This window comes from Lissotriton vulgaris, chromosome 5, assembly GCF_964263255.1.
Source record: "Lissotriton vulgaris chromosome 5, aLisVul1.2, whole genome shotgun sequence".
Classification (NCBI taxonomy): Eukaryota; Metazoa; Chordata; class Amphibia; order Caudata; family Salamandridae; genus Lissotriton; species Lissotriton vulgaris.
The window spans coordinates 1,457,055,217-1,457,081,602 of NC_141693.1; the positions used below are offsets into that span (position 1 = coordinate 1,457,055,217).

A 26,386-nucleotide genomic window follows, 5' to 3' on the forward strand; every position below is an offset into this window, starting at 1 on the left:
CGACTAGGGGTTAGGTGCTGTGTTAGAGTTCTTGTAAGAAGAATCTCTACTGACTGAGGAACATAGACCTTAACTGAATGTGACATCACAATCAATTCACTTTGTTCCAGACTCATACAAGTAGCACCTACTCATTTTAAGCATACATGTAATGCTGAAGCCACAGGATCCAAAGTAGGAGAAAAATATGCTACTGGACGTCGGCTTAATACATGCCTTTGAGTCAAAACCGAAAGTGCACAACCTTCTCTCTCACAACAGAAAAGTGCGAATTCTTTCGTGTAATCAGGCATGCCCAAGTCAGGGGCCTCACACAGACAATTTCGCAATTTCACAAATGCTTCTACGCACTCATCATTCCAAACAATCGGATCTTTTCCTCTTTTCCGGCTTAACTGAATTAATGACTTTGCCAGCAGGGAAAACCCAGCTGTACACTGCCTACAGTATCCAACTACTCAAGAAACATTCTCACCTCTTTTTGCGTGTTAGGAAAATGCATTTGCTTTATTATTTTTATTCTTTCTGGGGTCACTTTTCTAACTCCTCTTTCTATTTTATGACCTAAGTATCTAACTTCTTGTCGACAGAACTGCAATTTCTCTGGAGACACCTTGTGTCCTCCTACTGCCAAATGGTTCAGTAATGCAAATGTGTCAGTGACACAATCTTCTCGTGATTTCTATGCCACTAGTAGGTAATCAATGTACTGAATACGAAGGAACGAATTACGGTTTCACCAAGCTGCACAACCAATGTACTGAACCAGAACTGAATCTCTGGGCTTGACCAATGTTTCTAGACACTTTTTCAGAATTTGATTAAAGATTGAGGGGCTCTCTGTATACCCTTGAGGAACGCAGCACCATGCCAAGACACAATCATCAAACTTAAATGCAAACAAATACTGACTCTCTGGGTGCAAAGGAATAGAGAAAAAGGCTTGGCATAGATCCATTACTGTAAACCAGCCTCGAGGGTATGTGATAAAGGATCACTGCTGGATTTGGCACTACTGAGCAACAAGGCACTTCAATTTTGTTGAACTTTCTCAAATCCTGCATTTTCCGCTAGGCTTTTTAAGTCCCATTATTGGCAAATTATTAGGACTACTCATTATTTCCTTCAAAATGCCCTGTTTAATTATTCGGTCACTTTCAGGAGCAACTCCTGCTTTCACTTCTGGACTCATTTTATGTGGTCGGGTGTTTGGATAAACTGCACCTTCTTTCACTGCCACTTTCACTGGATCTACATTTGAAATTAGCCCAATATTTTTTCCTGTAAAATCCAACACTTCTGGATTCACTGTTGTTTTCGAATCTTCTGGTAATTCATTTTCAGTCATCAAGGAATTCATCTCATCTACTTCAGTGCCTTGCTTAGCCAACATCATTTTGTATACAACAACTTCATCAGGAGTTTGGAAAGCAACACCATCCGGTGTGCATTAGATCGTGTAATTAATTTTGCATAGTAGGTCTCGTCCTAACAGATTTACTGGACTGGAATCACATACTACAAACCAGTGCATGTCTTTAAAAATTCCAATATGTACTTCCTTTGGTTTTGTGGTTGGGGTTCTAATCTGTTGATTCAACACTCCTACAAGTCGGATTGAGTGTCCCGAGAGGGGTAGGTTTGCGATGTCTGCTGTTCTCACAGTAGATCGGGTAGCCCCAGTATCCAATAGAAAGTGATATTACTACCTTCCACTTTCCCGTCAATAAATGGACCTAACTGATCTACAGGCAAGGATGCGCCAACCACGCACTCCTCTTCCTCCCCCTTCAGGCACCGTAATTTTGCAAAATCCTTCTCTTCATCATTCTATAAAAAATATTGTGTAAATACAAAATTGTTCTTACCACTTTCTCCTGGAAATCTGGAGCTTGCACTGTATTTCTGAGGGCTCACAAAGTTTGGCATAGGACCTGGTGGCACCTGATACTGTGGAATAACTACCTGCTGCAGCTGATTCATAACCTCTTAATTCTGCATGAGTGGATTTAAATTTTGATATGGCCCATTATTATTCTGAACACTCTTACACTCGTTCCTCCAATGTCCATGCATTCCACACGCATGGCAAGGAAACTTCTTTCTTGCTTCCTCTCTATTCACTCGACTTCCTACTCTACCACCATTCACCACTTGATCATTCTGATTCTGCTCTTTCACCTGATTATCAGTCTGGGTATTCAATGTATTCTCCTGCTGTTCTGCCAATATCACTTGCGCCCACATCATTTTCTTCTTTTATTTTCTATGCCTTGCCTCAACATAAAAACATTCGCTACTCTGCCTGTTCCTCTAAAGCAAAAGATAGATTTTCGATGTATTCTGGAGTCTCAGAATTGCTCCTCTTCTACTGCGAGTAAAACCTCTGTTTACCACAATACTTGGCATATTTCAAAATGTCGTAGATCGGCTTACTCTGCCAACACAACATGTGCTGTGTTCCCAAAACCACTATACTGCTTAAACACTTCTCATTTGGCCAATCAACATTAATCATACACTCTGTCCATAGGTCAGCTGGTACCACTATATCAAACAAACCATCCAAATCTTTCCAAAAAACTATCGAAACCTTCACAAACCTTTAAACCTGTTTGTACCACTCAACCTGGTTCTCGCTGAACCTAGTGAAATCGTCTGTTTGCTCCATGGAACATGAACCAAACCACCACTAGGAACTTCTCTCATGGGACACAATCTTTCTGCTTTTTCTGAATCTTTTAGCACGTATGCTGATGATGTTCTCTTTGCTTGTGCTTTCTCTTTTTTCCTTGTCCACCTAATCCTCCACTTATCAAGGTCTCCACACTTCTGCAAAATGTGCAATAAATCTTTTATCTGTAGTATTTTACCAGACACATTCATATTCTCCAAATCCTTGTCAGTAAACTCCACTCGATATGGTTTCTGTAATAATTCTGATTTCCCTAATTCCACTCCAATCTCTGAAGCAAGCTCTGTCAATATCTCATGGTTATACTCCTACATATAAACAACAGCTCTTCATTATTGTAAAGATTCAACCTTTCAACTCTCACATTTCCAGCTATCATCTCTTCCATTCCACTTTCAAGCCATAAATGTCTAACATCTTTGGTGTTGAGCATTGTTTTTCTATTCCCTATGCCCACCTTTCTAAATCTTCTGGAGTGACTGCTGTCGTACGTCTAGGTCCTAAAGGTACCATTGACCCCTTTTCTTTCAAACTTCCAGATGTGGTTCTTTTTTGGTGTTTCAATTACAGGTTTTCTTATTGAAAGGTCCATTAATGAAATGACTGAAACACACTCACTGGCATGGTCATCAGATATTATTAATTCTTTTCTGGGATTACTCAAAGGAATTGTTACTTTTTGAGGTTTTGGGCAACTCATTGTATCTCCATATATCGGGATAACAGGACCCATAGTCACTGGTACTGTCAATGCTTCTGTTTTAACAATTAATTGACTTCTTGTATGTACTATTTCCTCCCTAGTTTTACTTAAAAAATCTCTTTCTTTATCTTGGGACACTCTATAGACTGATGTATCATGTACAATTTGAGGTATTAAATGTGTTCCCATTACTGGGGCACTTGGGGTAACTCAACTGGGTCCTTCTTGATATGATGGAGAGATTTAGTTAAGATATCCTCCAACAATTCATCATCTGATTCACCATATCCTGTCACATTTATCTGTTTTGTTTTCTCCTTACACTTGCTCCCTGACTGTTCCTCAGCCATTAACACTGGATATAAACCTTACGATATCATAGCTCTTCTCCATTGCTTCATATGACCTTCTCGGAATTCATGTAAATATCTGGGGAAAAATCCTTTATATCTTCCACCGCTACATTTCTCTCATTCAAATGGATCAGTCTCAAACTCTTCCAAAGCCTCATTCTGACTTAACCTAGGTCTTGGTTCCCAATCATTCATTTTCATTCTAAAGTTCTAAAGGATTCTCCCATTAAACATACCATTTTCTGAGAAAGCCAGAACTCTATCACCTTTTGTATATTTTATCCAATTCTCCGAGCACACACAAGTATGATGTCCTCTTTCCATCATCATAAATGAAACAGGCGTTTCCGGCGGCGGAATCGGAATTCCCTCTCTAGTCAACACAGGGTTATCTTTCTTAAAGAAATTCTTAATTTTCTCTATCAAAAAATGTTTCTCTTTTCTCCATACATTCTAGATGCACGATGCATGAAAGAATAATCTGCAAACCCTTGAAGTCTTCTGTCAGTGTGACTCATACCCACAGTCAAATCAAAACCAAACATACAATTTTCTTCTCAACCAATAATAACAAAGCTTCTATCTAATGACCAATTAAAACTCAGACTTGCACTGTTTGTTTAGCCAATACTAGCGCAGCTTCTATCCAACAATCAACCAGACTCAGGCTCACGCCCATGGTCTGACCAATGCCAGAGTGGCCTTTTGTGAGGTCAGTTTTGCTCCTTACTACTGACCCCTCCTTTACAATCTGCTTCTGTCTTACGCCCGCTGTTTCAACCAATCCCAGCAGGGCTCCCTGTAACGTCAGAACAACTCTGGCGACGAATCCTCCCTTCATAAGGTAACACAAAAACGTATTTCTTTACAATAAAATCCGTTAATAACAAAATAAAAACATTTGCTACTCTGCCTGTTGCACTAAAGCAAAGGATAGATTTGCGATTTATTCTGGAGTCTCAGAATTGCTCCTCTTCTACTGCGAGTAAAACCTCTGTTTACCCTTCATTCCAGCTCAAGAGAACCTGTTACTCTTTCAGTGTTACCCTTACTAGGACATATAAGACCAATGTTTCAGCAGCGAGCCTTCTACTATCACTCACTCTCAAAGTTTATACAAAAATAGTCCCTAGTTTAATACTGCCAGCCCTGTGTAGCTTCTTAGGGTTATTCCAACAGCCCAGTAACCTCACTGCAGTGCAGCTTCTGTCACCACCCACTATTCATTCCCCGGGATTTTTCCAGACAACATAAAACAGGACGCTAACTCTTTTTGTTAAATCCTTAACCGTGGCTCAAAGTTTTATTGAGTGGGCGGGGCCCGTCGGCTAACGGACGTGCGCAGCACTACCGAGGTAGTGCACACAACGGCCGTAGGCCGGCGTGGGCATGCAACGGGTTAAACATACATCAATAATCAATAATCAAAAATCTAAATATATCACCAAACTAGTCAATGATAACAATAGCTCTGCTACCAGAAAACGGATCCAGCGGCGTACCAACAAAATACACACCACCATCATATGCTCACCTGGGCCCATAAACACACACACACTTTGTTGAGTAAATCGCTGGGGTCAAAGTTTTATAAATATCTTTCAAAGTTTTCAAGATTAGTTATTGAATACTCCTAACTAATCATTCACTGAAAAATTCTTTCCTCGAGTCGGTGGACCATTAGTTGAACTAGTTGATGGTGAAATGACATAAGTTAACTTATTCTTTATCTATCTATCTATCTTTATCTAAATTTCAAAGCGTATGTGAACCATCTCAAATACACAGTGCAGTCACCATCATTCATAAGAGAGAACATTTTATTAAATCATCAAACATATACTCTGGATTCAAGCAATGATCAGTGCTTAGAATTGGAGAGGACAGCGAGAAAGAACATCTGCATATAACTTGAAATTATAGTTGCCAAGAATGGTGTGAAGACCAACCCCCTGGCCAAAGGGCTGGTAAAGGTCCCCCGGGATAGATCAGGTAACAAACACTTCAAGACAGGAATCAGGACAGGATAGATGACCTCTCTAGAATACTGACAACTGCGTGGCACCTCTCTCTGACACTCTCTTCCTCCTTGAGAGTGTTCCGCGATCTTCTGTCTAATCCTAATTAATTTAGGATAGAAGGCTCTGCATTCAATTCTTCATCAGCATCTCGCAGCATCTCTCCCCCAGCAGCAGCATCTCCCGCTCACAGCATCTGTGTCTCCAGACCTTTTGCAGCATTCAGCAAATCTCCATCTTCTGCTTCTAACTAACTAACTAAAAGCTATCTCAATGATGCCTTCCGTTCTGCATGTTCCACCCATTAATGTTTCAATATCATAAAAATGCTAACTCTGATTGCTCAGGCAAGGGGGGAAGATCATCACACCTAGCTTATATGTCATTTAATTCAATAATCCTATTGTTCACAAACTCAACCCCTTCATTTTTATTCACAACTTTTATTTCCCACCCGCATGTAGTTGAAGTTGAAGTTAAAGGGTTTTATATAGCGCTCTACTACCTGGCGGTTTCTTGGCGCTGCAGACGGAAACTAAAACTGAGGAAGGGAGGGGGTGAGAATTAAAAAGAATAGGCAGAAGAAAAAAGATGGGTTTTCAAAGCAGCCCGAAAGTCCAGGTAGGAGGGAATGGACCTAATTGTCAGAGGGAGTGAGTTCCAAAAGAGGGGGGCAAGTGTCGAGAACCTGGAGCCACCCGATTTATTCTTACGAAAACGGGGGACAAGGAGAAGGAACTGAGTGGAAGACCGAAGATTTCTAGCAGGAACATATGCAGTGATCTTAGATCTAATGAAAGCAGGAGCAGTGCCAGCTAGAGACATAAAGGTCAGACATCCCAGCTTGAAGAGTGAGCGGTCCTTGATGGGGAGCCAATGGAGAGTCTAGAGCAGAGGGGTGGTGTGAATAGATTTAGGGAGCCTAAAGATGAGGCGAGCCGCTTGGTTTTGGATGAGCTGCAAGCGACGGCGTTCATAGGCTGGGATGCACACATAAAGGTCATTGCCATAATCTAGGCGGGAAAGAATCATGGCCGAGACAACGAGTTTAAGGGCTTCAACCGAGAAGTAACGTGAGACTTTACGGATGGTTCTGAGGGACAGGAAGCAAGAGGAAACTACTGAGCTTATCTGGGGCGCAGAGAGAGGTCCTGGCTGACTTTGATGCCTAGGGTTCTGACAGAGGCAGAGGCATACGGGGGAGAACCAAGGATGGGGGGGCCAAAAAGCAGAGGACCAGGGGTTATAGGGACCACCGATAAGAACCAGCTCTGTTTTATCGGGGTTCAATTTAAGTTGATTGAGGTTCATCCAGATGTAGATGAAAGTAAGAGTGGAGTGGACCCTGGAGACTGAGTCAGGAGAGGAGAAGAGATTGAAAATAAGCTGGAGGTCATCAGCGTAATTGAACGCCGTGACCTCCATGTCCTGTAAAGCAACAATAAGGGGGTGAATGTAAAGGTTGAACAGAAGGGGGGAAAGGGAGGAGCCTTGGGGTACCCCGCAGGAGACGGAGCGGATAGGTGCGAGAAAACCTTCCAGTCGAACAGCCTGAGTTCGGCCTGCTAAGAAAGAGATGAGCCAAGTCAGGGTGATCCCCGTAGGCCGGCACCCCTGACAAGGTCGAGAAGGATGGAATGGTCGACCGTGTCAAAGGCCGCAGACAGATCGAGCGAGATTAAGGCCTGGGGGGAATTAGTGTTGGCGCTATGTCTGAGCTCATCAACCACTGAGAGGACGACAGATTCCGTAGAGTGTACAGGTCGGAAACCAGCCTGGTGGTCAGCCAGGAGGTGATGAGCCTCAATATAGGTGGAGAGTGAAGAGGTAATATGGCTCTCCAAAATCTTGCTCAAGAGTGGAAGGAGCGAAATGGGTCTAAAGTTGGAGTGGGCAGTGGGATCGGCACCGGGTTTTTTCATAATAGGGATAACCGTGGCTGATTTAAAAGCATCAGGTACAATTCCTGATGTGATGGAAGTATTAAGCAGGGTAATGGGGGGGGCTGGACAGCAAGAGAAGATCTCCCTCAAGATATGTGCCGGGCAAACGTCAGCGGGGGAACCCGTTTTAACTTTGGCCAAGAGGGTATCAAAGGCTTCTTCTGAGATCAGAGGGAATTGGTCGAGAAAGGAGGGGTGAGGGGTAGTGGAGGGCAGGAGAAGAGAGGAGGTGCTGAACGGATATTCTGATTTATGGTGATGATCTTCTCAGTAAAATAGTCATTAAGGGTGTTACAGAGGTATTGGGAAGGAATGGGTCTAGGCGCAACTCTGTTGGAGGCAGCAAGCTCATGCATGATCGTAAAGATCTCTTTAGGTTTGTTTGCTGCCTGATTAATTTTCTGGGAAAAAGTAGCTTTTTAGGTCTGGGCAGTATCTGCATCGCCAATGGCGCTCAGCCTGCCGAAGTTCTAGTTACTGGTTTTTTAGGGCATTAGTAAACCATCTGTTGACATCGTGAGGGCGACGCGTTCTGACTCATATGAGAGGCGCAACTTGATTACAGGCCTCTGAGAGCCAGTTATCGAGAGTTGCTACCTGCCTATTGGGGGGCAAATCTGTCAAGGTGGGGGCGGAGGAAGCTAGGGAGTGGCCTAAAGCGGTCAGATCTACCCTATTCCAGTTACGAGCATATATATTTTTGAGGAGAGGGGGGGTGCATTCATGTTTCATTTGCAACATTTGTTTCAACTCTAACATGCAGGTCCATTCAGTTGAACTTCTCGCCATCCGTTCTTAGGCTCGGGCATTCTGAGACCTTGTCCTCTTTCCAACCTTTATTTGATCATTCCAGATTAGCTTTCAGTGCCTATGCGCTATTATCACATGGCTAAGCCCACTCCAGTCATACATGAGCGACCCAAATACGCACTAGTGATAAAGTCAGAAAGACAGATGTTGCTTAAACAAATAAATGGTTTCACTGTATACCACCCATCCCTACTGTATCCCAGTTTATTTATTAGACCTTTCCCCACATTAGCATTAGTAAAAATCACTCAATTTAGTTTCCACAAGCATATGCCAAACACGCGAGTCTTCAAGACTCCATATTGGTTCCTTCTGCTCATGCGTAAGAATTTCCCTCCAAGCCAAAGCTCATCATACTGCGTAAATGCAGTTGACGCATGCGCAGTAAATATTTCCCCATTTAAAGCCGTTTAGTCCTTCGTTCATGCTATTACCGTTAGTAAACACATAAGCAAGCTTCACTAACCCGTGTGTTGGTGTGGTGTGCCTTAGTTTTATACAAAACCGTTTTTAATACTTGTTAGTGAGCTAAAGGGCGGATTGCTTCTGAGCAAGTCTCTTTTCTACAAGTCCTGCTCCATCACCTTCAATGCACTATAATTCAGAGCATAATTTAGGGAACTACATTTAGTTTTTTGTGATTGCCACTGGGACTGATGTTGAAGGCAGGATGTGTGTCTTGGTAGTAAGGTTGTTCAGTAGCGCTAAGAACTGGCATGAGAGTGTTAAGGGTGTATTATGATCAAGGTGCTCAGTAGTCCCTCTGCTGAAAGGGCATACATCTGACCCCTGAAGGAGCAGATGAAATAATGCTGCTTTGGAGTTGAAGGGCAGCTAGGCTAAAGCTGGGGAAGTGATAGTAGTGACAGAAATGTGACTCAAAAAGGGGATTGAAAGAGTCTGTTAGATGGATTGACAGAATTGGATCAATTTAAGCTTCATTTATTCAAATGGACAGGGATTGAGTCATGTGTTCGTTTATCTCGGAGGCCATGATAGTTGTTACTTCAGGTGGGAGGAATCAGGGTAGAGGGTGTGGGAAGTGGAGGAATGGTCAGTAGTGAAACGGACTGTGTCAGACAAGCAGAAATGAAAATCACATTTACAGGTTTGCCCAGAGATAGGCTGAGAGCAGACTGAGTGTTGGGTGGGATGTGCTATGGGCAAAGAGCAATCTGTGAAATACAGCAATCTCTTTGTGCTTCGTTGGTCTTTCTAACCTCCATAGGGTTGAGCTTAATGGTCCCTGTGAGTAATCTTCCTCTGAGCTTTGCTTCGACTCCACAAGATTATGTCAGCGATGGCAGCAGGTCTCCTGTTTTTGAGGTCTCCAGAGGATCCATAATGAATAAATTACACAAAACCTTTTGATCATTTTATAATAATTTGTTTGAAGCTGGACATTAAAGATAGCTTCTTAATGAGGGCCTGGCAGAAGTACGAGTGAAAATCCAACATAGTTACTTATTTCTTTGGATGCTAATTTCTGGAAGGCTGCCCCCATTAAGCGGTGTTAATTAGTTAAAATTCACAAGTGGTAATAGCTCACCTACCCTAAGTCTGATGGCTACCTCTCTTGGATCCTTTAAAACATTTTTCTGCATTTCCTACTCATTCATCCCCCTTTCCCGAAGGGGAAATCTGAATAGCACTCCTATTCTTTGTCTTATATCACATGGTTGAGGGCCTTAAATGGGCATCGAGTGTGCATCTGAAACTGGTGCTGCATGTCTTGTACGCAGAGGCTAACTTATAAAATAATGAGTTCCGGTGGGCAAACAGTTCTCAGAAGCCAGTGGCCACTGTCAAATGTGAGGGTTGACAAATGCCTAGGCTGATTAGTTCATGATTAGGTCTCAAACGTCTTTAATTCATCACCAGACACCCCCTACATTTTTATCTCACTTTCGCATTTCATCACTTCTTTCTCACTTTGTCACTCTTTTCTGTCTTACTCTTCCTGCGTCTTTACCCATTTTGTGGTTTTCTCTTCCTTGATATGGCTCAAAGTCTTATGAAAACAAATAAGTGCAGTCTGCACAAATGAGTATTGGTGGATCCCACCTACAAACACCAGCCAAATTAAGCACTTGTAAGTTGGGTGCACTTTCAGAGCTTCTACTGAGAAATGGAGTGTGGGTTTTCTCTTTCATTTGACATTTTGTACATATTGCCCCTAAATGGCAAAGCAAGTGCAGGAAAGGCTAAAGGGAGCAGAGACACCAAATTAAAACATAATAAACTGTTGCTGAATGTCTTTAAAAAACAAATCTAAAACCCTCATAAATCAGTACTTTTTACCTCCTTTCCTTCGCTTGGTGGTGTTAGAAGCTGCAAAAGAAATGTCGACGTTCACTGCTGGTCCAGCTGTTACCACAGGGAGGCAGAGTGTGCCTGAGCACATGAAACAGACTGCCGCAACAACTGAAGAAACATCTGTCAAAGGTGGGCTTAGTTTACTTCATTTGGATGTTACCCCTTTCCTCATAATAACAATGTGGGGGTGTTTTTATTTACAATCCAACGAATAACAGACCTCAACTAACCAGGTAGACTCAATCAATATATGAATGGGGTGCAACTGGCACTGTCTGACTCAAAACATAGAAGAACCGCTGAGAAGCTCAGTCACAGGCCCAGTAAAAGCACAGGATCCCTGAAAAAGGCTGCTAGAATCTCACGAAATATCAACATTTGTAAAGGTACTGCCCCTTTGAAGCATAGTAGCCCAGCTTAGTATTTCTCATAATATTCCCTTTAAAGTACTACAAACTGATGAGGATTTAATCTTTCTTCATCCCCAACATGCTCACCCCAGTTCCTGTTCTCCTTTTCTGTTATACTATCTCTTTTACTCAGTTGAAAACTCTTTACACCAGTGTTCCTCAGCGTTTATCTCCTGTTGCTCTTATACAGACACCCTTGCCCCCACAGTCATTATCTTAACAGTTTTTCTAGAGGAATCAAATCTATATAGTATCTCTATTCCTTTTTTAAGCCTAGAGAAGGAGAAAACTCATAAGGATTAGTCTCAGGATAGTATACATTTTGGCAGTAGTTCACAAAACAAGCAGCAATATCAGAACCGCTAAACATGTTCTCATCCAAGTCATACCCAATGGATTGCACAGCTGACTACTCCCTTTTGCACTTCAGATAATAATCCATAAAAGATTCAGCACTATTTCACTAGCTATAGTATGTAGCATTATTTTAAGAAGAACCCTAAAGCTTTTTCCGTAATGTATTTGTTATACTGTATTTTAGCTGCCATCAGCTTTATTATGTTTTGATGTATAATATTTATGTTTTAATCTCTTAATATTGGCAAGAATAGAATAGATGCAGATTGATTTTTGGCATTTTTGTTTTTTGAAATAAACATAACTAATTATAACCCCTCCAGAGGCTGCTTTAAATGCAACCCAGACAAAGTGGAAAAGAGTGTCCCCTATATAATTATTATCAAACTATTCTTTGACAAAGTTTTCATAGGTGGTAATGAAAGTCTTATCTGAAAGCAAGGAATTATTCAATATTTTTTAAGTGTTCCTGTTATTGCTCCTACAGAATATCTAAGTCATCCTAACCAAACCATGGTCAGAAATCAGAGTTGAGCCAAATTCCGAATTAACCAAATGTTGAACCATACTTTTACTTAAAAATAAATAGTCAATTCTAATTTGAGAATTATGAGAGGCCAAGTAAAAAAAGGAGTCTCAAAGATCTGAGTTAAACACTCTCCTGGAGTCAGATTGGGAGCTCTGTGAAATGGTGTTTTTAAATACCTTATGAACACTGTTAAGAACACATCTGGCTGAGGAATGCCTATCAAGAAAGGGGTTGATTAATTGATTGCAATCTCTACCTACTAGGAAGCTATCACCAGAATGTTCTGTGAGTTTTCAAAAAAGTGGAATTGATTGAGTAGGGCTATATACAATAATTATTGAAAGGATATTATCCTCCATATTGAGTGTAACCAAAATCCACAGTCCCTCATAATCATTTTGTTGTGAAATAAAAGAAAAAGTCACATTTCTGTGACAAAGTATAGCAACCATCTTTGTGAGAGATAGAAGAGGAAAAGAATACTTAACAGACCCATTGCCCCATACGTTTAACAACTTCAATATCAGAAAGATGTGCTTCTTGTATAAAAGTAGCTGACGCTTGAGCCTAGCCAAATGTGATAAGACTTTTTATAGGGTTTTGTAAATCATTTACATTCCCCGTAAGAATTCTAAGACTAATTGCAAATAATGTGATTGAAGAACATTTGACTTAATAGAAGTGTATTTAACACTTCTGGAAAAAAGAAAAAAGAAAAACAGTAATGAGTAATAGGAAAGAAAGAAAACAAGAAGTGGGAAAGAATCCCCAACAGACTAACAAAGTCATGAATGACGAGAAAGAGAAAAGAAAATTCCCTATTTGTAGGCAAAATGAAATGAAGCATCACAGAGGATCTGCGAGTGGTGGAACACCTCAATGCAGAGATGCAGATCGTCACTCCAATTAACAGGAAAGGAAAGAAATAAGATATATATGCGGGACCAATTGAGAAGAAAATAAAGGAGAAAGTGCAAGAAAAACTGGCGGGACACAGCTCAATATTGAAGAATAGAAACATAGAAAAACAAGATAATGACATTTTTATAAAAGTCTTTGAACTTAGCAATAATGACATAAGGATGGTACCAGAAAGAACTGACTGATAAACAACAAGAGAAGGTGGATACAGAACAAGGAACAATGCAACAACCCAGTTTGAAATATTAGAAAAAATGAGACCCAGATTATGAATTGCTATGTAATCACCAAAAACCAGGAAAGAAGAAAACTGCTAGATACAATTACACATTTCATAAGAAGGTACAAGAACAACAAAATCATGAAGTGACATAATAACTCAGTTCCATATCTTCAGATCTGTGCTATCTGATACAATCTCTGAGCTTGCCAGGGTCATCAAATGTAAAAGTCTTATCTTTGTACGGAACCTTGAACAACATTGAAGCATTAAACCATAACTAGTGTTTATAGATTTGAGTTGCAGGTGAAATGCAGAAAGCTCTTTACTTATAAGTAGCGTAACGTTAGACATCTTGAGAAAAGAAAACTTTGTTTCCTGACCAGATCAATTCTCTGATTTTATTAGCTGTTGAAACAAAATCCATCAATTCTGAGAATTGCAGGAAGATAATGAGGATGCCGCTAGGCCTTGTCCCAGATGAAGAAGAGATCTTAGGACCTAAGCGATGAGCCCTTTATATGCTGAGTGGACAATGATCTTCTAGGTGAACAATTGAGGGAATAGCCTTTTGTACAAATGAGATCATGTTAGAACCTTCAGATCCCTCCGGTATACCATACAGATGAAGATTATTTCTCCTGTTTCTTTTTCACAAAAAAGTAACAGGAGCTTTTTTCAGCTGTTCAATTTCCTTGACCATATGGGAAGCAGCTGGTGTGGAATCTTTAACATCACTCATTCTCTGTTCAATGGTAGATGTTTTCTCACCATGAAAAGACCACTTACTAACCCTGGGCGGTAAACTCTGCATCCGCTCGCAGAGTTTGCAGAGTTTTCCACACTCTGCGTTACGCGGAGTTCCGAAAAACTCTGCCCCATGAAGCAGAGTTTTTTTCCTCACTCACGTTATTCAACGTCAAGTTGGCGAGCACGAGCGAGGAAAATCAACCGCCGGCAAGATTTTTCCTCATTCGCGATCATCAACATCAAGTTGGTGAACGTGAGCGTGGAAAATCAACCTCCCGGTGAGATTTCTCAATGCGGGGAGGGTCAGATGTCTCATTGCAAATGATCACAAATGCTCGCGACTTCTCGTGTTGAGAAATTACTGGTTAACGTTGAGAAAGCTGCCACTCGAGTAAAAATCTACTCGACCAGCAGAAAATGAAACCAGGGACCACTTGCACTGTACAAGGTGCCGTTCACAATGATTGCACAGTGCGAACAAGCATCCGGCACTGTGCAATCACCGCGAACAGCATTTTTCTATTGTACTCGGCCACTTGCGAAGCTCCGCGTAGTGCAGCAGAGTTTTTTTTGCAGTTCATGGAGTTCCATGTAGAGGAACTCCGCGAATACGCCCTTGGTTACCACTTACCTCAATTCTTTGAAGAGCTGCATTGGTTTTAACAACAAAAGGTTTCAGAAGCTTTAATCTCTTCCATGAGATCTTCCAAGGTCAAGGTGGAAGGGGTATAGAGTCATAATAAAGATGTTTAAATATCGATATTCCATAATATCGATGTTTAAATTTCGATGTGACGAAATATCGACCTGCAAGAATATCGTCGACCAGAATATCGACATGCAGGTAAGAAATATTGTTCAGAATTCCGTTGTTAATAATATCAACATTTATTTTAGTGTTCTGTATTTTAGTATATGTTTTAAAAGTAGTTTCTTTTTGTAATTTATGTTTGACATTTTTAGAAGTAATTAAATATGTTGGGTAATTTTTGCGTATTTTATTCCCGTAGCGAGTTGTGGGTTTATAGGGGAATAGGGTGAGAAGTAATTTAATTATATTATATTTTTGAATACATTTTTTGAAATTATTTTTTAAAGATCCTAAATATTGTGTTTTAGTTCTGTAGTGGGTTGTGGGTTCATAGGGGAATAGGGTGGTAAGTAATTTAATTAAATTGATTCATTAATAATATTACTTAATTGATATTTTTTTATTTAATAATTTATATTGTTAACTGTTTTAAATAATTTGTTATGAATTCGTTATTAATTATTAATAATTATTTGGTAAATATTTTAATTGTGTCATTTTTTAGGAGCGGGTTGTGGGTTTATAGGTGATTATAATTCATTAATTAATACTTTATTTTTACCCATTCGGTGCTGATGACGGCTCCCAGCCGTCATGAGTCACGGTGGGCGTGTGCAGATAGGATAGGAATGTCAGCACTGGCACAGAATTCCAGCCGCAGCCAAGGTGATAATTAATATTTGTGTATTTAATATTTCATATTATTTATTGTGTTAAATAATTTGTTATTTATTAATTGGTTCTTAATTCTTAGTAATTAATTGGTAAATATGTTAATTTTGTCAATTTTCTATCAGTGAGTTGTGTATTTAGAGGGGAGTAGTGTGGCAAGTAATTAAAAAATAATATACTTTTAAATTGTTTCAGAGAATATTTATTTATTGTTACTTTTTTATTCTTAATAGTATGAATTAATTTATAACTCATTGTTTTCAATGTTATTGTTTATTGATATTAGTTAATTAATAATTAATTAATTGTTAAGCAATTATGTTAATTGTGTCATGTTTTACAAATAGTGGCGGTGTTATCTATAGGGGTATTTGGTGAGAGGTAAATTATTTTTGAATTTTTAAGTATTTATTAATTAATGTTTATTATTTTGCTGGAGTGGGAATAGTAAATTATTCCCCTCCGCTATCCAACACTTTTTCTACTGTTGCACTCACTGGAGAGGGAATAGTAATTTTATCTCCTCTGTTATCCAACACTTTCCCTACTGTTGCACTCCGTAGAGTGGGAATAGTAAATTATTCCCCTCCGCTATCCAACACCTTCCCTACTGTTGCACTTGCTGGAGTGGGAATTGTGAATGATTTCCCTCTGCTATCCAACACTTTCCCTACTTTTGCACTCACTGGAGTAGGAATAGTACATTTTATCCCTCCACTATCCTACACTTTCCCTACTGTTGCACTCACTGGAGTGGGAATAGAAATTTTACCCACCCCTATCCAACACTTTCCCTACTGTTGCATTTGCTGGAGTGGGAATAGTAATTTTAAACCACCCGCTATCCAACACTTTCCCTACTGTTGCACTCACTGAAGTAGGAATAGTAAATTTTACTCCTACACTATCCAATACTTTCCCTACTGTTACACTTGTTGCAGTGGGAATATTAATTCATACCTCTACACTATTTAACACTTTCCCTACTGTTGCACTCTCTGGATTGGGAATAATAATTTTTACCCACCAGCTATCCAACAATTTCCCTACTGTGCATGTGCTGGAGTGGAAATAGTAATTCTTACCCACCAGCTATCCAACACTTTCCCTACTGGTGTGCTCACTGGAGTGGGAATAGTAATTGGTAATGTTTACCCTCCCACTATCCAAAACTTTCCCTACTGTTGTAATTACTGGAATGGGAATAGTAAGTTAAACCCCTCCCCTATCCAAAACTTTCACTACTGTTACACTCCATGGATTCGGAATAGTAAATTATTCCCCTCCGCTATCCAGCATTTTCCCTACTATTGCACTCTTTGGAGTGAGAATAGTAATTCTATCCCCTACGCTATCCAACTTTTTCTATACTTTTATAGTTTATGTAGTGTAAAATATTTTTTTCAAATAAATATAAGTGTTAATATTTTAACTTATTATATATATATATATATATATATATATATATATATATATATATATATATATATATATATATATATATATATATATATATATATATATATATATATATATATATATATTCATATTATTTTTATATTTATATTGCAGGTTTATGCATATATATACATATATTTTAAATATTTATTATGGTTCTACCATCTTATAAATAAATAATTCTTTATTAATATTATTAAATGAATACATATATAGTTATTCTTTAAATATGTAAGTTTATTTTTTATATTACATTCATTATTTATCATTTTTAACTGTTTTAAATATTTCTAACTATGTTTTTATTAATTATATTTATTATTTAGTTAATTTGATATTATTGTTAAGACATTAAAGAAAATGATATTTTAAACAACAATATTTTGGTTTCAATATTTTTTTACTTATCTTTGTAGAGATAGGATATTGATATTCTGTCCATCGATATTCTGTAGTCGATATTCATGTAGGTCGATATTCGGCCCGTCATATTCTTTCAGTGATCCGGGGGAAGGTGATTTGGAGGAAGAGTCCACACCCTTTTAGGACCTTTTAACAGAGGTGGAGGTGTTAAGCTTTTTTAAGCTGCCTCTAAATCCTGAGGAGAAGTAGAGCACCTTTGTGAAAATTCACCATCCTCTTCCTTGCTGGCTCCAAAGGATATGCTATCAAAATCCTTCTGACACTTTTTTGTCTTGATAAGGAATGGAGACCTGAAGGAAGAAGAAGTAGGTTATGTGCCAGCCCTCTCCCTTGGCGATCTCCCCATAATGTCAGAGGAATTAACAGTATTTGCCAAACCCCTCAATAAATAACAGGTTAATATTGGTGCCAAAAAGATTCAAGGTGAGGATTCCCAACCTGGGATTGTAAGCCAATGCCAATAGAAGAGACAGGATCACTGGTATGAATGAGTGGTATCCAGCAACATGTAGGTCCACAAATGGCTTTGCAGTTCAGAAATAAAAATGCAGCAAGTCAGGCACTAATATTCCTCAGACCGTTACAGGTAGGTGAAAGTGTCGAGAACTCCACACCCCAGCAGAGCAATTAAAATAGAGCCTTAAAGAGAGTCAACGTTAAGACAGGCACCTCTTCTTGTATCTTTACATTCCTTTCAGAAAGGATTTCAGATGCTTTCCTTACTTAGCAGATGCGTTGACTTGAAAGGCAGAGCAGTATTCCTTTAAAACATTATTATCCCTGCCCTATTATACAGCAACATTAAATCTTAGTAAAAGAAGCCTTCCACAGCAAGAAATAAAGTAAAAGCATGAAAGCTCGAAAAATCCCCTCAGCACTTCTTCTAAAACATGCCAGGAATTACACATTTCTAAAAAAACGAAACAGATAGGTTCTCCACACAAGTATTTCAATTTTCTTTAGAATAGATAAACTTGCTCACCCTTCAATAAATCTGGCATCACTTATTTCTTTTAATTGTTAAGTCATTCCTCACTAGGTCTTGAAAATCCTACTGGGGCATTAAAACAAACACATCTCGTCTCTTCTTACATGTGAGCTGACAGGCTGGAAAGAAATCTTTTTCTTCAAGAAAACTGCTGCCACAAGTTGCCATATTATCTTGTTCTGTCACAAATCATCCTAATGCCACTCTATTCCAAGCTTTCTCTCCGTTACAGCCGGAGCCTCACTCCACCAGTGGTGTAACAAAATTTGAAGGGGCCCCCCTGAAAAGTACCTGGAGAGCACTCCCAGCCCCCCGGGCTCACCCAGGAACTCTCATGTCATGGTACAGTGCTGAGGGCCCCACTAGAGCTTGTAGGTCCCCACATTGCTGGGCCTTTGTTACGCCACTGGGATTCACCAATAGCCCCATATCCAACCGAGACTTTTAGGTCATTATACAGGGCACGTAAAAAAGCAACAACGCTCTTATTCACCCCTGGGTGTTCTAACATTGCCCACAGGATGGATCTGGCAACACTATCAAAAGCGGAGGAAAGATCCATACAGGCTATGTACATGGAACTATGTTTAGCATCAGTGCCCCACACTCACCTGCAACGTTACTTGCTAACCAAGAGATTTAAGTTTAGGCGGTGTTCCATCGCACCTAAGCCAGCCCTAAATCCATACTGCACCCTCTCTTCCTTAAATACGGGACAATAAAGTGCCAGGATCGAGGGAGACTAGACTTGCACACAATGTGTATATAATTAGAAAGTAACAGCACCCACATTTCTAAGTTAACTTAATGGAATCTCATTCCCATGCATCAAGTGGCTTTATCCAACCTTTTCCCCTTGCTTTCTGTATACAGGTTTGCATAGTTTTCCTTGTATCCGTGTACTAGAGGAGTCAATACCATAATCAATGGACTTGACTGAAATGTCATTATCAGTCATGTATGGAGATATTCTGGAGCAAGGGGAGACTTTGGCAACTAAGAAAGTCAAATATTGGAAGCAGGGTGTGCTGTATTACGTTAACAATCTTATTGAGAGGAGTCTCCCTAGAACTAACCTCTATTTCCTAAGCTAAATGCTGGCCTTTTTCCATGTTCTGCATGACTCATTAAAACCACAAAGTAGTGGGGTATTCCGTGTCCACTGTTTCCTCTTTTGTTTCTCCGAATGTACTTTATTCAAGACCTTCCAGGAAATGGTGAATATTTTGTGGTAGAGAAGTCCATAATAATGGAGCCGGTCAAAGAATAAATATGTGGAAGAACTAGCACAACCATCAACTCATACTATATCTACTGGAATTGTAATCATTGGCCCATACATGAGCCTCACTCCAACTCCTGCCTCATTGTCCTTCCTCCTGGTTAGAAGCCACGACCTCTGTAATATGCTCTTCACCTCACTTCACCCCACTTCCAAGAAAATATAAATCATTACAGAGATATCCATAGCCATTGTTAGCAGGCACGGGAAACTCAAAGGATCCCTGCATGTTGTTGGTTACACTCACCTAAAGCAGTGTCATTAGCTGATATGTCATAGAGTGATGTTCATTCATAGCTAACCCCATGTATGTTCAGTTGTCTCACTCGCAGCTTTTGAAGTGCCTGACCCCTAATATTTTCCTTCCTACTTTCTTGCCCATCAAATTTCATTCCTGTTCAGTTGCTGTGTTAGCAATGTCACTTTAATCTGGGTAATTTGTCACTTTTATATCATGCTAGTTATAATGTGTATGAACTGTACCCTCCTCTTTCATACCTACCCTTAGTGCTATGTGAGTTGACATGAATTAGGTCACCCGGCAATCCCCCTTCTAGTCTATGAGCTCGGATGCAGGGTTGGATTAGTTGTAATCTTTATTCTGCCCTGGTTACTGCCACTAGCAGATTGCAGATGGAAGTTGTGCATTTCCATCTCCACAACATGCCTATTCTATTGCAATCATTTTGTGTTGCTTATTCTGTGTTCCTGCAGTAAACTGATACCCTTGTTCGCATGACCCCTGTAGGGCATGCCAAGTGGCTGGGGAAATAGAGGCTTGAGGCATCGAATTTGTCATTGATAATGAGAAAAATGGATGTCTGGTCACTGCGCCTGTCAGCGACACATATAAATGCCATGAAAATCAGTTTTGAACAGTCAAGTGCTGTAGTACTGCCCCTTTGCTATTTGATAGATCTGTCTCCAGAGCTCTGTCCTATGTCTGAGCATGGAGCCGAGGTAAGTGGCAGAATGAAGCACAAGTCCGAAGTTGGCATAGTGGCTGTATTGCACATGCAGTTGCCCTAGTTGTCCGGTTTAAGGATTAGTTTTGTATTGAAGTCTCCTGAGCAGGGGAGTGGTGTAGGAGGTTGATTTTAAAAAGTGATGTGTAGGTTTTAAAGGTGTTCCCTGAGGGGCCAATTAGAGTCTCAGGTCCAACAAGTACTATACTAAAGTCAACGAGCAGTCCAGTTTTTGCCACCTACATGGAAAACAGCAGTAGCGCCCCCCCCCCCCTCCCCTCCCAGCGCCTTGAGACCCTTACGGGTGAGTAGTGCGCTTTACAAATTCGTTTGATTGATTGATTGATTGATTGATTGATTGAAAACGTACCTATGCTGTAGGCTACAACTTCATTGGTTTTCAATCTGAGATGGATATGTCCTTCTTCTTTGTCAACAATTGCCAGCTTTTTTTTCTGGACCCGTTGGTATGGCCCTTTCGAGACCCAGCTTTAGTGCTCGCTCTGCTTAAGACATGCCCTTCATTTAAATACATGCCTTTGTATCTACATGGAGTGTGAAAACATAAGGTGGCCCTGAAAGATGTATGAAAATCATATCCAAAATTATTTTTAGTTAACTGTCAAAAGTGCTTAAGTCCTTCCCAATTAGAAATATTTAGCTATATAAGACTAAAATTAACACTATTTCTGCAGTTCTAAGATATTTAATTTAATTTAATAGAGTACAAAACAATCTGTCAGTAATTGCAGCCTGCACCATATCTCAAAGTGTTATTTATAACACTACCCTATATTTTCTTTAATCATGACAATTATTGATTAGACTTTCTAAACCTAAGTGCACACATTTTTTAAAAACTTCATAGTTAGAATTGAATTTATGATTGAAGTTTTATTTTTGGAGACTCAATCAACTTTCTAATCATATGTTTCCCCTACCCTAAGGTCAACATGTTTCATGCATATGTTGCAATTCGTCACGACCTAGAAAAGGAAAGAACTGTACTACACACAGTGGAAAAGCCTGGTCGCTCCAAGGCTATTCCTGACGTCGTGGGGGTAGGTGCAGCAGGCATCGTCCGCGCATCGGCAAGGTACCTAAGATTTGGTGCCTTTTCCACGGGAGTTGACCGTTGAGGCACCCTGTAGAACATACTAGGGTTCCATCATAGAGAGCAGGACCATTTGGTCTGCGCTCATACTGACCTCTACAATTAAGGTTGTATAAAATTTTCCACTGTGTGTAGTACAGTTCTTTCACTTTCTAGGTCCTGACGAATTGCAATATATGCATGAAACATGTTGACCTTAGGGTGGCGGATACACCACTGTATCTTAGTACCAGTGCTTATCTCTCCCTTACTCCATTTTTAACCCAGGTAGTAAACCACAACATTAAAGTTCCTAGTGGATTTCCTAACCTTTTTTAGCCTTCACTCACTATTCACGACTACGCCAACATACACCTTTTACTTGAACCCTCATACCCACATGCAAAATATGGCAGGAACAGAAGATCTCCGATAAAGAGCCCCTTCATGGGTGCCCTTCAGACATTGCAGCGCCAGTCTGATGAGGAGCAGAACCCATATGATGAAGCATGACACCTAGCTTGCTGGGTGTGTGAGAGTTTTAGTTCCGTAAAGGGGATCCCCCCTTTGATTCCCTCCTATTAGACCACACGCTAGGTTCAATTCTCCCTTCCTTACAATGCTGGGGAACTTTGTACCCTTTTTGCAATACTGTTTTAGAAAGTTGGCATTTTCCTGCCCTTTGCTATTTGGTGCCTGCAGCCTGTTCTAGGTCACATGACTGGGTGTAGTTGACAGTTGGACTTTGTGAATCCCCCCCCCCCCCCAGACATTCACATAATAGAGCGATTAGTTGTGCCTGAATGGGCCATCATCTGGCAGGATGGGGGCAGAGCTGGGCACAGCCTCACTTGCAACTGAACGGGCAATGCTCTGTCTTCACCTAAAGGGCTTGTCACTACTGCACTGTTCCTGCAGCCAGCTTGGAACCATGGCATGGGAGTCAGCAAATTCCAGGCACTTCACAGATAAACCTCTAGAAACTTCTCTTACTTCAAAGAAGGCACCACATATTAAAAGGGGACTCTCAGACCCACTCTTCCGTTTACTTTCTGGATCAACGGAAGAACTCTCAGTGGACTTCCTGTTGATGTGGCCTTCTGTGTACTCCACAAGACTGCTTTGCTGCACCTGGAAGGACTGTTTTGCTACCTGGACCCTACTTTGAACCCTCAAAGTCCTACCCAGTTGCTTGAGCCCTGCTTCAACATTTGAACCCAGGACTACCAAATGAATTCAAATGCTAGTTTGCTGGCTTCATGTTCAGATCCAAAGGACATATGGACCCAGCCCGAGTGAGCCCTAAACCCCCCAAGTGATGCCTTTCCAGTCCTATACTCCTAGTGGTGCTGCTAAAGGTGCCCAGATAGCCAAGATCTAAAACTTGGGACATATATAGGTTTTGGTTAAAAACTGCCATGAGAACCGTTAGAAGACCGGGATCAACCTGCTTATTTATCCCCCCAAGGTGCATTGCTTATTGGCCTAGCTTCATGGCAGCTCCTGCTATGTTCCTCTCAACAGCAGCAAATCCTGATCAGCGGTCCTTCGCCAAAGGGTATCAGGCCTCCTGGAAATCTCGTCAGCCACTGCCCCCTATCTCATCCCTCTTGAGATTTTAGACTTCCAAAAAAGTGACTATGTCCGAACATAGAAATCTTCACCACAACTATGGAAAGGAGCTCCCCGATGACAGTTCTTCAGGGCATTCCATCAGCAAGGTCCAAAATACTTGTATAATGGTTTCAAAAGATATCACCCGACATGCTGTCTGAGGTCTGCCAGTCAGAATCTGCTTACAATCCCTCGATTCAAGCTGGTAACAAAAGGTGGCAAATCCCTTTTTGTACTAGGCGCTAAGGCCTGGAACAATCTCCCGCCCTTCTTACGATCATTGTCCCAAGAAACCCACTTCAGGAAGGCATTAAAAACCTGGGTCTTCTCTTTATCTGATGCTGCATGTAGGGCGCTGGTGTAATGTGTGGTACAGTGTGCAAGTCATCGCTTTTCCCTCCAACCCCTTCATCTGGGTTGGGTGAGCGCCAAAATACTCCTTGGAGTGATAGCAGCGCTATAGAAGTGTCTTTTACATTACATTACATTACATTACATTACAGTTCTGTTAAGGACTATTATGAGTTGGTTGGGCCTGGAGAGGTTCATGGTAATTATTGAATTGATTCCTTAGTGTTCTATACTTTTTAATATAGAAACTGGAAGGTTTAGTGAATCCTTGTGAACATGCTGTTCTGAGCGATATTGACATCAGAGCCTCGCCTCTCTCTCTCTCTCTTTCTCTGATTGCTCTTCTTACCTTTCTTTTTCCCAGAGGTAGTGTTCTCTTCAAGCTTGTCTGTCTTCGTACAGCTGGTATGCTGTCTTGGGAAGAGGGGTGGATAATTGCTGCATCTGAGAAACCATGATCTCAATTTATGACATAATGTTCCTCAATCAATCAATCAATCAGTGACACTTGTAAAGCGCGCTACATACCCGTAGGGTCTCAAGGCGCTTGGGGGGGGGGGGGGGGTGCCGCTACTGCTCGAACAGCCAGGTCTTCAGCTTCTTCCTGAAGGAGAGGTGGTCTTGGGTCAGGCGCAGGTCGGACGGGAGGGAGTTCCAGGTCTTGGCGGCCAGGTAGGAGAAGGACCTTCCTCCTGTAGTCGCTCTTCGGATGCGGGGGACGGCGGCGAGGGCGTGGTTGGCTGATCGGAGGTGGCGTTTGGGAGCGTAGAAGTTGACTCGGCTGTTGAGGTAGCTCGGGCCTTGGTCGTGTAGGGCTTTGTGTGCGTGGGTGAGGAGGCGGAAGGTGATTCTCTTGTTGATAGGGAGCCAGTGAAGGTCTCTCAGATGTCCGGAGATGTGGCTGGATCGTGGGATGTCGAGGATGAGTCTGGCTGAGGCGTTTTGGATCCGCTGGAGTCTCTTCTGGAGCTTGGCGGTGGTCCCGGCGTAGAGGGCGTTGCCGTAGTCCAGTCGGCTGGTGACGAGGGCCTGGGTGACGGTCTTCCTGGTCTCTGTGGGGATCCACCAGAAGATCTTTCGTAGCATGCGTAGGATGTTGAAGCACGCCGAGGAGACGCTGTTGACTTGCCTGGTCATGGAGAGGGAGGAGTCCAGGATGAAGCCCAGGTTTCGTGCATGGTCTGTCGGTTTGGGTGCGGTGCCCAGGGCGGGAGGCCACCAGGAGTCGTCCCAGGCGGAGGGTGAGGAGCCCAGGATGAGGACCTCCGTCTTGTCCGAGTTCAGTTTCAGGCGGCTGGTCGTCATCCACTCGGCTACCTCTCTCATCCCTTCGTGCAGGTTGGCTCTGGCGGCAGCGGGGTCGTTGGTCAGGGAGAGGATCAGCTGGGTGTCGTCGGCGTAGGAGATGATGCTGAGGTGGTGTTTGCGTACGATGGCCGCGAGGGGGCTCATGTAGACGTTGAAGAGGGTTGGGCTCAGGGATGATCCTTGGGGGACGCCGCAGATGACTTCGGAGGCCTCTGACTTGTACGGTGGTAGGCGGACTCGCTGTGTTCTTCCGTCGAGGAAGGAGATGATCCATTCCAGCGCCTTGTCCTGGATTCCGATGTTGCTGAGGCGCTGTATTAGGGTGCGGTGGCAGACCGTGTCGAATGCCGCGGAGAGGTCTAGGAGGATGAGGGCCGCTGTTTCTCCCTTGTCCATCAGGGCTCGGATGTCATCGGTGGCGGCGATGAGGGCGGTCTCGGTGCTGTGTTTGGCTCGGAAGCCGGACTGTGAGGGGTCGAGGGATCCGTTCGTCTCGAGGAAGGCGGCCATCTGCTTGTTGACGGTCTTCTCGATGACTTTGGCTGGAAACGGGAGAAGCGAGATGGGGCGGTAATTCTTGAGGTCGGTGGGGTCCGCTGTTGGTTTTGTGAGTAGAGCGCTGAGTTCGGCGTGTTTCCAGCTTTCGGGGAAGATGGCGGTGTCGAAGGATGTGTTGATGATTTCTCGCAGGTGGGGTGCGATGACAGTGTCGGCCTTGTTGAAGACGTGGTGAGGGCAGGGGTCGGTCGGTGATCCGGAGTGGATGGAGTTCATCGTGCGGATGGTGTCTTCGGTGCTGATCGGGGTCCAGGCGTGGAGGGTGGTGGTGGGGGGGGGGTGGCTGGTCGGTCGTGGTGTGCGTTGGTTGGTTGTTGAAACTGCTGTGTATGTCCGTGATCTTGTTGTGGAAGTATGAGGCGAGGGAGTTGCAGAGGTCTTGCGATGGGGTGATGTCGTTGTTTCCTGCGCTGGGGTTGGAGAGCTCTTTCACGATGTTGAAGAGTTCCTTGCTGTTGTGTGCGTTGTTGTCCAACCGGTCCTTGTATGCTGTTCTCTTGGCGGCGCGGATCAGCTGGTGGTGTTTTTGGGTGGCAAGTTTGTAGGAGGTCCTGTTGTCCGGTGTTGGTTCCCTTTTCCAGACTTTCTCGAGGGCTCGGCAGTTTTTCTTGGAGCTCTTGAGTTCGTCGGTGAACCATGGGGCCTTCTTGCTGCCGGGTCTGCTAGGCGGGGTCCTCAGCGGGGCGAGTTCGTCCGCGCAGTTGCTGATCCACTTCGTGATGTTCTCGGCGGCCTGGCTGGGGTTCGCTGAGCTGGCAGGAGGGTGTTGGCTCAGGGAGGTGGCGAGCTGGTCTGCTGTGATCTTGTTCCAGCTTCTGCGGGCGGCCTGTTGCTGGTG

General features: G+C 42.1%; 1 protein-coding gene across 1 annotated transcript in view; it reads left to right on the forward strand.

Annotated features, from left to right (window-relative positions):
* LOC147712743 (polymeric immunoglobulin receptor-like) overlaps positions 1–26,386 on the forward strand; it is a 260,657-nt gene that overhangs the window by 161,609 nt on the left and 72,662 nt on the right. The window contains exon 8 of the mRNA XM_086920372.1: positions 10,851–10,967. Within this exon, the coding sequence (XP_086776498.1) occupies positions 10,851–10,967 (117 nt within the window). The remainder of the gene's footprint in view (positions 1–10,850; positions 10,968–26,386) is intronic.